This window comes from Fulmarus glacialis, unplaced genomic scaffold (assembly GCF_000690835.1).
Source record: "Fulmarus glacialis isolate BGI_N327 unplaced genomic scaffold, ASM69083v1 scaffold38694, whole genome shotgun sequence".
Taxonomy (NCBI): domain Eukaryota; kingdom Metazoa; phylum Chordata; class Aves; order Procellariiformes; family Procellariidae; genus Fulmarus; species Fulmarus glacialis.
The window spans coordinates 367-15,373 of record NW_009209397.1 but is presented as its reverse complement, the minus strand read 5'-3'; the positions used below and the strand labels follow the sequence as shown (position 1 = coordinate 15,373).

Genomic DNA, 15,007 nt, shown 5'->3' with positions numbered 1-15,007 from the left:
TGTCAGTCAGAGTATATGAAACCCGGTAGCAAAAGCACCAGTGTGTTCTTGTGCTGTCAATAACCATCTTCCAGATGTTTTTACGGATGGATACAGTCATAAGATATGATAGTTTTGTCAATGTTCATTTATATTTAAATCATCATTTCAACTTGTCAAGTCCACCTTCTCCTCTATAAAAGATAAAAATGATCTAAGGCTGTATTCCATTTATGTGCAATGTTTGCTGTATTGCTGAAGTTTTAAGTTGTTTATTGCATCATTTCAGTATTGTTTTCATTCTAGCAAGATTTTTTATGAACTGCCCTTCATGTAGAATTAATGCTAGGAGTAAGTTTTGTACTGCAAGCTAGTACCTATATGGACAAGCTTTGGTGTTGATGTGGGATCACCCCAGTTCGTATGGTTTTTTGTTTGTTTACAAACATATCGAACCACTTTTAAATAATCTAGACAATCAATTTAGAGACTCACTTCCCAGAAGCCTGGGGCATCTCTTGCAGGCCATGTAACTGTACAATGAAGAGTAATTGGCTTTTCTTTTTGTAGGATGGATACTCACAGTTATCAGCTTATGAAAGGAAAAGACTAAAGAACATTACAGAAAATGCTAAATTCTTTGCTGCTTTAAAGCTACATGAGGTTTGTATAGATTCTAAGTAGCACCAAAATGCGCTCTCCGAGTGGGATAATTGTACTGTCATCCCTCTCGTGAAACCCTTCCCTAACACTGGCAGGTGTGTGAGGAAAGCCACGAAAACTTCCCGAGACATCAGGACTGCCCTGACTGGATAAAAAAATGGGGTTTTGTGCTGCTAGTTAGCTTTTTCCAAAGAGGGGAAGTCATTGGTTAAACTTAAAAAAAGTGAGGAAAGCAAAACTCTGTTCGTACGGTATTCCGTATCAGCAGCACCCAGCCGCGCTAGTGCATGCGGTCCCAGCGCTGCGGAGGCAGCGGGACCAGGTGAGGTGACCCTCGGGTAGAATGCTCTCGTGAAGGTGCTTGCGTGAGTGCTGTACGTGCAGGGTCCTGCCCGCTTGTGTAACGCGTGCTCCCACCCCTTCCTGTGCACTGCGTTCCCTGTGGAGGGCATTGAGCTCTTGCATCTTAGACGCAGTGCACGCAGGTTAGCTGGTTATTTAACCAAAACACTGCAGGGCCTGTAAGGTCTCGGGCTGTCGGGACGGTTCAGCTCACCGCCCTGTGCTTGAGAGGTGCTTGGGAAGAGCCTGCAGGGCGTGTGCTGCTGGAGTCCTTCCCCGTGTCCTATCTAGTCTGGGTGGACACAAGTGCATTACCATTCTTCTCATGTTGGAGAAGTTGTCTAGAAGGTTAAGGCAGTGGAATTTCAAATACTATCACATGAGTAGATCCAAATCTTTGCCTTTCTTTCTGCAGTCCTTCATTCTTTTACATAATTTTTTTTTAAATTCATAATATATCCCTATTCTGGCAGCAGTGAGTGAATTACCTCCTTGAATGGCTGCGTGCTTGCTTGCTCATTGTACCAGGCTGCAAGACATGAATGGGCAGTAGTCTGTAGGCAGCCTGTCTAGTAGGCAGTAAGTCTCCTTACCACTGAGACTGAAACTTGAGTAAAAAGAGCTCCCTTTCTTCCAGTTGTCCTCCGAGAGGTCAGCAAAGACTAGGCAGTGTGACTGTAATCACAGCGCTGACCGCAGAGTAGCGAAGACTAGCAGAAGGAGCTATAGCCGTCTCGGTTACCATTGGCACTGGCCAGTATGGGCTGCCAAACCGAAGAAGCGGGTAAATCTTTTCATGCCAGGGTTGCTGCTGCTTTGGCTGGAGCGGTAGTGGAGCAGTGGTCTTAGTGATGAGCTGGACATGTCTAAACTTCTCTGGAGTCCAAATGAGCTAAATGCCCATCTTCGAAATGTAATGGAGAAAACACTGTGAATGGAGGCCTCTGTGGTTACAGGTTCTACTTCAAATGTCTTTCTGTGTCTGGTGCGTAGCATTTAGAGTATTTTCTTTGCTCCGTAAAGAGAAGGGCTACAGACTGTGCTGTGCTCCTGCGCGCCGTTCACAGAAATCGGGGAATTCTTGCTGGTACATGGAAGCAAAGCGGACGCAATGCAGCTCGATGCTTAAAAATCCCTTTTTATTATTGTTATAAATAATTGCAATATAGTTTATTGCAGCCTTTAGATAATTGTATTTTATACAGGTTGATCTTTTATAGTTGTTATATATATTTTTAATATTTTTTTTTCTCTTTAAGTCAGCTGCAAGACTTCACCAGATTGCAACTAAAAGACAATCTCATGTCACCAAAAGGTAAAATAACTGTATATGAGATTTGTATCACTGTTCCTTCATTGTGTTTTAGCACTTCCATCTGCACATACCTGATGCTCCAAAGGGGGAGAGCTAGTGAGGAGTCTCCCTATAAAGCTAAATCTGAATCACTGATTATCTTAAGCTGTATGAATTCATGAACACGTAGCTCCTCTAGGTAGTCCCTCTCCTCTGCCGTCCTTTGGAAAGAAAATGACAGTATGAATATCTTTTTTGTCGAATGACAGAATTTTTTCTTTTTATGATGTATTTATTAAGGTATTTCTAATGCATTTCTTTTTTCTGATCATATTTTGGCACGATGGCTAAAGAAAGAATTGTTAAATGATGGGCAAAGGCATGGGAAAGGAAGGGGGGGAGAGAACGACATGCAAGGGATAGGGTAGCCAGTTAGTGTAGAAGAAAAGACATTTGGCAGGGCCAAAACAGTGCCAGGCAAAGCAGAAAAATGAGCTTAAGTCCAAATAAGGAATAAGATACATGATGAAAGAAAGTGGAAAAAGATGACTAGATTAATGAGTGGAAAGATGAATTAAAAATAAGGAGGGCTGGGAAGGGAAGCGACAATGGCAGGATGTATCGCAAGCGAAACAAAAATGCAATACATACATATACATTGCAAAGTGCTCTTTCTGTTGTTCGTTGCTGTTGCTGAAGGAAAAAGTAATCACAGCCCTCCTAAAGTGAATCAGAACTAGTTAGATTGTAAGTCTGGGCCATGGTGTTAGAGCTATACATCTGAACCTACCCTATGGTCTTGTACTTAAATGCAGAGGGCTTATGTTATTTAACTGTGCCTGTAATTTTGAAATGTTTTAATTGTTCTAGAGCTAAGCCTAAAAAGGCAGAAGATGAAACAGTACGTCGAAGATCTATGCGCTTACAAAGAGTAGAGCCGTCAGGAATTCCAATGCCAGAGATGCCTGCCCAGCCAGGAGCAGAGGAATATGTAAGATGGGGAAGGGTTAGAGGAGATGTGTGTGTGTATACACAGAAGCTTTATAAAAACGGTGCCGGTGAAGTTGACTGATAATACTTGTCATTGTTGAGCTTATTGTAAAAACGTTTGGGAAGGTGCGTTATACAGTGGCAATAATAAAAGGTAAATTCTTTCACCCTGAAGCATCTTGAATAGCAGGCTTTCCACGTCCTCTCTGAAAGTTAGTCGATATTCTGTGACTCAAGTTGATGAAATAGTGCAGTTTTGGATGATCAGAAGGGTCCCAAGGTAAAACGTTATGCATTTTTCAACAGCCCATAGATTTGAGCAGCTTTAAATGCAAAGTTTTATTACTCTGTTTTAATGTTATTTCACTGTAACTTTTGATCTAGTTTATTTTCCTTTGAAATATTTACTACCTTTTTGAAATAGTTATATAGCAACAAGTAAAAATTCTGTTGCTCTGAGAGCAATTTAAATCTTCCATGGTGCTTTAGAATAAAGCTAAATCTCTGTAATACAGTTCTTGAAGATCAAACTTGCTGGAGTATCAGAAAGGAGAGGAAAAAACAGGGTAGCTATTTGTCTTTGCTGTTGTGTTTAGTGAAGTTCTATGTATCTTTTTAATAAGATTTTGGTACAAACTTTTTTTTTAAAAATGTTTATTTCTTGTATTGTTGTAGATGTGTTCTCAGAATATCTGCTGTCTGGAAAGTAACAATTCACCCTATTTGATGAAAATTGCTAATGTCATTCCAGCCTCAGGTTCCAGCCGGACCTTTGCCAATGGTTCCAGAAGATCAGATGGGGAACAGTAAATTGACAGAGGACTTACTGACTACATGGATGAGGATAAGTGAGGTATTATTAGTTACAATTAGTTATTTTTGGATAATGTAATTTAGCTTGGGTTCTAAGTAATCTGATACTGATAAATATTTCCTTTCTATTTGTAGATGAAAGCTAACGATACCGAAAAGTGCACACGTGACATGAAGAGGTAATCTGAAGACAGCAGCTAAAAACTGGGTTCTTGTTGTCATGTTCTCCTTCTTTCTTCTCTTGAATAGCTAACGTTTTAATGATGTTGTCTAGATACCAGGACAGCCTGAACAGCATGGTCCTCAGTGAAGATAACATTAAAAAGGTTGTGAAATACCGAGTGTGTTCTATGGCTATCCATCCTTCTGAAAGCATCATCTTTGTGGCAGCTGGAGACAAGTCCGGGCAGATCGGTCTCTGGAACGTGGTGAGTTGTTAGTGTGCTCTTCACCTGGCAGAGCTGTTTGTTGCAGGATGGATGCAGATGGGGCACAGCCTGGAGCGTCATTTTGTCAGGCTCAGGATGGTATTTTAGACTTTCCCCATTCTTACGGATAACACCATGGTGTCTGTTAAATTGAGGCTCGCCAGAATTGCTTGAAAGGTCTGTCTGGTCCTTGGCAAGCCCAGGTTTAACAGGAGGAAAGGTTGCACTGGTAATTTTTTGGGGCAGAGCGGAAGAAAATGGATCACTAGCTGAAATATTATTAGTGAGGGTTAAAACTGCAGTTCACCGTTGAGAGATTCAGGATCTAATTACAGTACCCTTGTAGCAATACCACAACTAGGTTTTGGAGAGTGAGGGGAAATGGATGCTCAAGTATTTGTTTTTTGAGTTTGTACAAATTTTGGGTAGCTGCAGTGAGTCGCTGTTTTTCCAGACAGCAGAGAGAAAATTGCTATGCCAATATATATGCTGGCACATATTTACATACATTGTCTCTGAAAAATAGCTTAGCATTTGGCGCTTTGCAAACTTTTGAGGGCTTTGCAGATAGTCTCACCATTGTTTTTGAATTGCCTTAATTACTCCTGCATCAAGAATCCTTATTCATGCCCTTGACTTACACCTTTGTAACCTCCCCCCGTACCCTCCGCTTTGATCCCACGTCATCCAAACCAGCTGCTTGAAGTTCACACACATGCAGATTTTCTTTTCATTTTTTGCAATGCCACTAACCTCTCGAATGTCTCTCGAGTCATTTCTTTGACAGCTTCAGGAAACTGATCAACTAAATTCAGCTCTGAGACTCTTATTCAATTATAAGTAAGTTTAAACTGCTCCACACAATTTAGAAAGCTGTGACTGTGCAGCTGCGGTTACTACCTGTTGAAGAGTGTGATCTGGTGGCAGGGAGACTGAGGTCTCTGAGTGCTGCAAGCTCTCTTCGTGGCCTCGCAAAGACATTTCAGTGGAAGCCTGGAATTGTTAAAGCTACTCTTTTCCCTTTTGCTCTCCCGTTTTTTATTTTCCTGAAGTGAGTTGGACTTGACGAAGTTTGGGAGCAGAGTAATCTGTGTGGAATGAACCGGTACTTGTTCCAAAATGATCTATTAATTTTCTTTTAAAATAACAGAGCTTGAATGGTGCCGAAATTAGAAGAGAAGATACAGGGGATTATGCTTTACGTTCAGTTTCGGTCACTATAATTTAGCTTGAGTTCTAAGTAACCTAGTATGTACATATTTTGATGTAAATGGCATACGCATACGTTTGGTCCTCAGCAAGGTGTTCAGCTGTGGTAACTGAGAAACCAATTCTGCCAGTGAAAAAGAGCCAAAAATCGATGTCCAGATACAGTATTGATGACTGCAGTGACAGAAGTACACTTAAATTACGTCAGGAAATTGCCGCTTTTCCTAATTAGGAAAGAGAATTCTGAAATTGAGAGTAAATTCTTAGTGCTCTTTTGAGCTAAATTACTTGCATAGTGGTGAAAATGCTAGCGGGAGGGAGGCCGTAGCCCAGCAGTGCTTTGTTGAGTGATCCACGTGAGGGCAGTTCTCTCTTCCCTGCGGAGGTGAAACTCCCTTTGTTCCAGTCAGATGTTAGCCTGGGCACACTGTGCCCCGAAGCAGTCTTGCTGCCTGCGTTACCTGTGCTGACGTCTCCACGCATCAAGCACCCTACTGCCTCCTCCATACAGTTATCCAGAGCAGACTGAGAACAGTTGAAAAACAGAGACTTTACTTTGCAAGTTGCAGAATTAAGTAATAGAAATAACTACAGTGATTAGCATCTGTGTCCACTGAATCTCAATTGTTTTTCAGAACTGTAAGTCTGAAGAAGGAGCACATGTCTTTATTCCACACAACTACCCGGTCAGCTGCATGCATTTTTCTCCATTTAATCCTGCTCAGTTGCTGTCTCTAAGCAATGACACTCTGCGGTGTGGTGACGTTACTAGAACTGTCTTTGACGAGGTGAGTGCTGCCTTGGTTGTGCTGCAGACTCCTTGGAAATCTCTTGGTATGCACTGCTGTGAAGTTTTAGTCTTCTTGTACCCAAGTTGTTATTTGTTGGTTGTTTTGTTAACAAGCAAGTGCAAGATTCCATTTCCACAAGGACACATGAAATAACCTTTAATTAACATCATAAAAATACGGAGATGCATCCTACTCAATAAAACACAGTAACAGCTTGGGTACTCCCAATTTCCTTCCTGCAGAGACAGTTGCAATTCTTGAATTTAGTTTCATATCTCTGTACTTAAGCAGTTATGTGCCTCTTTTCAAAAGCATTACCTTTTAATGATGACAAACGAGAGCAATTTAAAGAGCTAAATCTTACAAAAAAAACCTTTCCCAAATAAACATTGTAAGACAACATAAAACATGAGTTGACTTTGCTTTTTTCAGGCTTCAAGTGAGCAAAATGCTGTGACTGTCTCCACGGTGAGCCAGACAGCTTAACTGAGGAGCTTCATGATGCTTGCTTTGTTTGCTTGTTTTTGACAGATACATCTGCATTGATCAGCTCTCCAACATTGGAAAATACAACAAGCTACAACAGTTCAAACCTTTTTTCCACAATCCTTAGAGGCACTGTAATTCTGGTGGGGTTGCAGGCAGGCCAGCTGCTTGGGAAGTATCTCCCATCGGTTGGTTAAGAGGCCAGGAAGGTCCAGGGGGGCTCTATCTTTGAGACAAATGCTTGCAAGAATGTGTCTTTAGAGGTCGGGGGAAGAGAAATGCTGTTCTCCGCCCCGTTTACCTTATGCCAACTTACACAGCCTTGTGATACCTCTAGGAGTATTACTGCCATTGGAAAGAACACAGCTGCTAATGAGGAGAGTCTGCACACCTAGAGAGAGCTGAAGCATGGAAGTTTTCCTGCAGCATTATTATACTTGTGGCTAATTGCTGCTTTGAGAGGAAACTGCCATGGGATAAGATGGCTTGACATCCTGACTCTGATCTCCCAAATTACAGGAAGCCAAATTCACATTTCTGCACCTGGTTAAAGGTTTCTGTAGCATTGGAGAAAGGAACGCAGTCATTAATCCTCACTCAGTATGCACTCGAGGATAACAGACATTTGATTACGGGAACATAGAGGTGTTAGTGTCTTGTAAGAGTTCTAACAGAGAATTCAGAGTATGTTGTTGCCAGTTTGTTTTGGATGGTTAATTATCTATCTCCTCTGTGGAAAGCATACCAGTTTACAGAAAGGTTACCTGCATGGATAGCTAAGGCTGGAGCTATCAAATTAGGTAGTCTGCATTAGTATTTTTAGTATATTGAAAAGGGAAAGCATGAAATCTAGACCCCTAGAGTGTTTTGGGTATTATGAATAACTCTGTGTATTTCATTGAATAGTTTCGGTTACATTTGACCTTTTCTATGCTCAGATATGCAGAAGCGAAGAAAGCTTATCTTCCTTTGACTTTTTGGAAGATAATGCCTCCACCGCAATAGTAGGACACTGGGATGGCGACGTCGCTGTTGTGGACAGACGGACGCCAGGAACATCTTCAGAGCTTTCTGCAGACATTGGCTTCAAAAGAACAAGGACAGTCCATGTTCACCCAGTGAATAAACAGTATTTCATTGCTGCTGGCTCAACGTATGTAGCTCAAAATGAACTGCAGTTATTCTGTGTTTTCAGTGTTCTGTCTGCACTGGTGTCTGAAGTCAGCTATAAATGGCATGTCTGGAGGGCAGGAGCAGCTGTTGATGAGGCAGACAATTTGTCAGCCTCCCTGTATAGTCAAAGCTTTCTTGATCTTTTTAGAAAACAAGTTTTTAGTTTAGATTTAAAATGTGATACACTTTGACTTTCCTTCACCTTTTGGTAATGGGTACAAAATGGTCTTACGAGTCACTATGCTTTTTGACAGATTGCGGTGTGGAGGGATTTTAATGAGCTGCTGGTTTGGGCTGGTTTTGGTGCTCTCAAAATCCTTTGGAGCCACTGGCCGTTTGAGCGAATATGCACTGCTGAAGTAAAGTTCTAAATGCAGCTCACATAAAACCTGTGGTGTCTCTTGAGCATTTCTTGGTAAATGGAGAATAAGAATAATTAACTGTCACCTTGTAAAGTGTTCTGTGTGATATGTGTTGCAGGGATGTTTGTATTTATGATGTTCGATACCTGAAGTCTAATGGGAACAAGCCTGTGAGCTCTCTTAAAGGACACACAAAAAGTGTTGCTTCTGCATATTTCTCACCTGTAACTGGGAACAGAGTAGTGACCGTGTGTGCGGATGATAAGCTGAGGTAAGACGGTGTGGGAAGGAATAATCTTCATGGAAATGTCAACTGGTATTTTTTTTATTATTATTTCCTATCTGCATTACCCATCATTGAGAGTTTTCTGTCTTGTCTTTATTACTTTTTTTAAAGCGATAAAGATTTACTTGCCTTGGCATTTTTAATGTTGCATGATTTTTGTTTGTTTTTTCTTCCAATTCTCATTTTCCTGAAGAATATTAACAGTGAGCAGTAAAATATAAAGGTAGTTAGTCTTTAAAACAAACAAGCAAACAAAAAAAACCCAAACAAAAAACACCAAACCAACCAAATAAAAACCAGCCAAAAACCTGGCTCACGAATACGAATACAAAATGCTTAGAAACTGAATTTATTTTTAGCTTCTGGTACTTAAAAGTAGGATAATATCAGCTCTTTTGTAACCAGTCTACCATTTGATAATTTAAACTGTGGTGAGTTGTATTGTGTTAGAGATCTAGTTTTTCCTTCTACTTTGTAGTTTTGTGACCATAATTTAGGTAATTATTCATGTAAATACCTGACTGCATCTGCATATTTGCCGTGTACATGTTTAAAAGTCCTAAATTGTATCAAAGAATAGCAGGTACAAAATGGGGGGCCCAGTTAAGACCAGGCTGAAAATCAGGCCTCTACTCCACAGAGTCTTGTGTTTTTAAAAGGTGGGGTAATTACATATATTCTGGAAAGACTTTGAGTATGGTGCAGTTGTTACAGCATTATATGTTTTGTCTGGAAATTTGATTTTCTTTCTTTCCCTTCCACATACACAGGAAAGAGTTCTTTTGTGTGAGTTCTGTGTTGCTGTAATGCTCTCTTTCCTGTCATGTGTTTACTAAAGATAATTGAAGATCTGTTCTCTGTAGTAGGCTTGGTTGTGAAAATTGTAAATCCTTGGCACTAACAGGAAGTGTCAGAGTACAAAATGGATATGAGTAAATCAGAGAATTTGTGCTCGACAGAATGGAGACAACAGATACAGGATCATTTATTCCCTGCCTCCTCCAAAGAAAAAAAGAAAGCAGCTTTTAACTCAGCTCGTTGAACTTTTTGCCCTAGGGGTTTGGGATCCTAAAAGCGAAGGAGAGCCCAGAACAAGAGATCTGCCGATGATTTCTCTGTCGGGCGGGCTCACGCCTGCCTGAGGAGGTCCTGGCACTGGAAGCTGTTAGTGGCAGGATTTCACTCTTGGGTGTGTTTTCCCTTCTCTTCGTTCTTCCCTGGGCAGCCTGTTTGCGCAGTAACTGAACGGACCAGGGTACTGGGCTGGAGGAGCCTCTCATTTGTGCTAGCAAGCCGTTCGTGTTCTCTTCCTGTAACAGCTTTCAGAAAGGATGACATTCAATTCTAGCTAAAAGCAAATCCAATTAAAAAAGCAAAATTAATAATTTCAGTAGGAACGTTGGTGCTTACGTTTGAGCTAGATGTCTACGTGCTGTTCGTTACTATATTCCAGACTCTTGTGTGGTCTGGTCTGTGCTGATCTGTGCAAGGTGCTTTATGAGGAAAGGGCTGTGTTTTTCAACATGTGTACATTTTATTAACCTACTATTTTGTGTAACAGGGTCTATGACACCACCTCTTTGTCGTCGACAGCTGCAGTTCTCAGTACCCTCAGGTAAGCTGAACACGCTGGGGCTGAAGACAGCACGCTGTGGCCGTTCCGCTCAAGTGCACTTGTGGCACGAGCCGTGGGTGCGCAGAGGCTAGGCGGCGGTGTGCTTCCCACCAGCCTCGGGCTCTTCGGCAGCCGGGGCGGCGAGAGCAGCCCTAGGACCCTCCTAGCCCGAGAGTTTGCCCTGGTCCTCACGGGTGCCTGCAGTGGCTTTTGTTCATAAAGCACGACTGGGGCATGGCCTGCTTTGAGCCGGTAAAGTCTGCAGGGAAGCTTTCATGTCTTCCTGTGTACCAGGAACAGACCGTTTTGTGACTTTTGAAATGTGTTTTGTTTCAGAATGCTTTTTCTTTGTGCATGTTTTTTAAATATGACAGGTTTCTTAGTGGTAGAGAGCATGTTTTTGGGTAGAGTCTCAAGACTTGTAAAACACCTTTGTGCTCCAGAAGGACGAATCATTGTCAGAGTTGGTTGCTAAGGAGCTGGAACTAGATCGGTGGCTGGCTTGAAAATTCTTAGTTTGCAGTTTATTGAAAGGCTTGATACATTTTTGTCCTATTTTTACTAAAATATGCCACCATGAAGCATAACTGCTTTGACTAATAATCACTTACGTCAAAGTACCCTCTGCTTTATCTTCTTGCCCCATTACATTTCTTTGTCCCTTCCCACCCATCACAGGAGAGTGCGTGGGTCTGAGCAGCACGATCTGTCCAGTGTGGGAAAGTGCTGATGGTTTAGAAGGCGAGGAAGATGGGTTTAGGCAAATATGACATAAATGACGATACTTAAAAATACTGGATTCAATAAGAGGAATTTCTCTCTTTCTTTTTCTCCCTGTTTGTTTGTCTGAAGACATAACAATAACACGGGACGCTGGTTAACTAGGTTCAGAGCAATATGGGACCCTAAACAGGAAGACTGCTTCGTGGTGGGCAGTATGGCACGACCGAGACAAATAGAAGTCTTCCAAGACACTGGAAAATTGTTGCACTCTTTTTATAACCTTGACTGCCTTGGTTCCGTGTGTTCCATTAATGTGGTTCATCCCAGTAAAAACATTTTAGTGGGTGGCAACTCCAGTGGCCGCCTTCATGTGTTCAAAGAATAAAAAAAGTGGCTCAGTTATATTTTTTTTTTCCTTTTTGCATTAAATTTGTTTAATCCGAATTAAGCTGTTCCTAAGCTAACTGTATTTTCTCAGGACAAAAGTGTATTTTAAAAGCTTTAAAATAAATCTTCTAAACTACCTTTGGCATTCTCTTCTTTAATTAAAGAAAAATACTAATCCTGCTCTGACAGTCAGTTTGTACCAAAATAGATATTTTTCCCCAATACTGAAGTAATTTTTCAAAAAAAGAAAAAACATTGGATCAGTAGGATACTTGCTACGTGTATGAGGCACTTCAGAATGATTTTCATTAGAGAATCTGGAGCACTCATTCTCTGCCAGCTGGTGTGGTGCTCCCATAATCTCTTAAGGCTAGTTAAGAGTTCAGTATCCAGGTCTTCGGCAAAATTTGTCCCTTAAGTATGAAGTCTAACGTCTAATTAAATCCTTCCTGGAGGCAGAAGGAAGGTCTCCATGTAGGCTGGTGCCACTGGGCACAGTTTCTAGGGAAGCCCGGTGGTTATGAGTCAAACTTGGAGCTGTCGCGGTGGGCAGAGCAGTCTGCGGGCGCTGGAGCGGCGCGGAGGGACGGTGCTGCAGAGGGGTTGTGGTTGAGGGCTGCTGGCCTCTCGGCTCCCCTTTCTGCACCCGCGAGCCCCTCTGAGGAGGGCTCTTTTGTACCTGACTGGAACAGCTCAGCAGAGCTCGCGTTAAAAATTGTCACTGACACCAAACGCTTTTAAAGGTAAGATACTGGCGAGAGGCTATTGCTTTTATAAGCCTGTGTTTACTGAACTCCCATGCTGACAGGTGGGTCCGGGTTCCTCCTGCCCTAGAGGAGGCATTTGGCTGTAGTAGATCCCAATGCACCTGCATCCTTTCGGCACTGCTGCCTTAGCGCTCCCAGTTGATGCCCCGATGGCAGAACCAGTGTCCCGTTACGATGGGAATCCTCTTATGTCCTGAAGTTGCTCCAGGAGCAAGCTGGGAGTTACTCCCCAGCCTCTGCCACTGCTGGCAGTTTCGGCATGCGCATACCTCACCATTCGCTGCGCTCGGATGGCAACGAAGCCGTATTTTATCAGTGCTGTGCAGGCGCTGGTGAACAGCTCAGCAGAACAGCGAGCAGGAGGAAACGGGCCTCTGTGTGTGTCTCCAATGCGCAAGGTGCGTCGCTGCGTTGGGCCGTGCCTGCTTCCCCCACGGCCTGGCGGAGGCCTGAACCGCCGCAGCGGCGCTCGCTCCTCCCCGCGCTCGTGGCTTCAGGTTTCTGGTAACTTTGGTGCCTGGGCAGCTAAAAGGCCAAATTCCTCATGGGTTTTGAGCTGAGTTTTTACTCAAGTAAAAAAAAAATGGTACCAACACCCTAAATACTGAACAAATCTCATACCAACTCTGGTTTTCATGGTATTTAAATATTTATTTAAATTTAAAAATACTTTTCATGGCACCAATGATTTTATGCTAACTAAGATACTGAATATGTAGAAAAAGGTACATTTTGAAGGAAAAAATGTAACTTACAGTATTTGGCACATGAAAGGTTAATTTCTAGATTTTTTTTTTTTTTTTATGAAAACTAAGAAATTCACATTTTCAGGTATTTTACCGTCTACTGCTTTAAGATGCAGTATGCTATTTATTACGAGATTTTTTTTTTTTTTTTCTCTGATATAAGAATCTATGGAAACAACATTTTAATATAAAGACAGGTAAAACTAACAGGTAGTGAAACACAAGACGTAATATGGAACGTACAGGAAAAACATACAATGAAAAATCACCAGTTCTCATGGTTTTGCAGTAAAATGCTGGGAGAAAACTGCAGAGGTAAACTAGGTCTGGCATTTATCGCTATTCTAGAGTAAGCCAATGTAGAAGGTTTCCAAGGTCAGTACTTAGAGGCTGCACTTTGTCTGGAAGGATGATGTCTCAGGTACAGGGCGGGCGCCTCGCTGGCAGACAGGGCTGTGCTGTTACGACATCACGCGGTACATCAGCAGTGAGGAGAAGGGAACACTGCATCTTTAACCCGGGGTGAAAAACGTCAGGTTCAGGACTATCACGCACTGCATAGAAACACCATTAACCACGGACTGAGGTAGGAACACTACACTAAGAGTTAATTTTGCTATGTTGCATAAAACAGGATATCGTCTGAAAATCGATCCTCCGCTTCCTGGCAGCGCGCGTAAGGGCTCCTGCCTGCTCGAGGGTTAGGGGCTGTACGCGAAGCCCTCCTCGGCCCTTGTGCTTAGGCAGGTGGCCGCAGCTGCGTCCTCCGCAGTGAGACACTACAGCTGAGGTCTTTATTCCACCCCGCCCCGACAGACAGTAGTTAAACGGGACCTCTTTATTGCAGCGACAAACAATCCAAGTCTGGCCGACTTGTCGTGGTGTTGGATCGACCAACGTCATCGTCACGCTCCGCCCGGCGCCGGCTGAGCAGGGCCAGGCAGGAGCCGGCCTCGGCGGGGAGCGGCACTCGTGCACATGTGGTGATGGATGGTGGGATGCTCAGAGACAAGAACACGGAAATCGGGCTGTTTAAAACTGCAGTTATGGCCCCAGCTTACGTAAAATCTCTCCCTGAGATGAAATAAAACTTGCTCACCTGTTTTCACCTTTTTTGTTAAGTACATCCAACTTCTCAACCAAAACTTAGCAGAACTGGCTTTTATTGCTCCCTGTGTAAATAGACTGCTGCTTCCCAGGTCACTGAAGGTCCCGGTGGTTATGTCACAAGTACGATGAGTTGGTTTTACTGATTTTTGCTTAAGAACAGATGGATCTAATGGTTGTCCATTGGCTTGCTCAGTGTCACCTCCACTCCTGTAGTTCTGTCCTTTTTATCTTCAGAAAAGTCACAAAATTATAGCTCCTTTCTCTATTCCAAAACTAGCAACGGGTTAATCTGGTGTCAGGCTTCAGGCTACAAAAGCATTTACTCTTAAACCACTTGCTCAACGTGAACCACTTGGTACAGCGCACCACGGCCACCCAATCCGTAAAGTAAAAAAAGACTTGATTAGACTTGATAACAAAATATCATTTCGTTGTTAAAATAGACCTTGAAATAGTCTTTTTTTTGTTCTTTTTTTTTTTTTGTACAAAACAGGTACAACTTTCGGAGGCTAAAGGTCTTCCTAATAAATCTGACACGGTCACTACGGGCTACGCGCCTAGGCTTGGCCAAGAGTGCCTGGCACGCTCTCGCCTGCCCGTGCTCTCCCGGCCCTCAGGAGCACCGACGCTTCAAGGCTTAGAAAAAGTGACGGAAGGCTGAGTCTGCAGCGCAGGGCGAGGGCTCCTGTTCGCTGGGCGATGCTGTGCCGCGGGGCGCCGGCTCGCGTGCCCGCCTGGGAGCGGGGCGTCCCCAATAGCATCACACTACGCGTGGCCGCGCAGGAGACTCCGGTTAGCAGGGAGGGATGTCTGCAAAGCGGTACTTGGAAGGGGGTGGTGTGC

The 15,007-nt window shown here is 43.0% G+C and overlaps 1 protein-coding gene across 1 annotated transcript; it reads left to right on the top strand.

The window, feature by feature from the left end:
- Positions 1-549: 549 nt before the first annotated feature.
- WDR76 (WD repeat domain 76) lies at positions 550-11,539 on the top strand (the record flags this gene model as incomplete). Its single annotated transcript, XM_009576809.1, has 11 exons — positions 550-642; positions 2,244-2,299; positions 3,149-3,269; positions 4,217-4,260; positions 4,356-4,516; positions 6,320-6,324; positions 6,363-6,506; positions 7,934-8,148; positions 8,649-8,801; positions 10,378-10,431; positions 11,284-11,539. Coding segments are annotated over 11 exons (1,302 nt in total), but the record flags the coding sequence as incomplete, so codon positions are not given.
- Between the last annotated feature and the right edge of the window lie 3,468 nt (positions 11,540-15,007).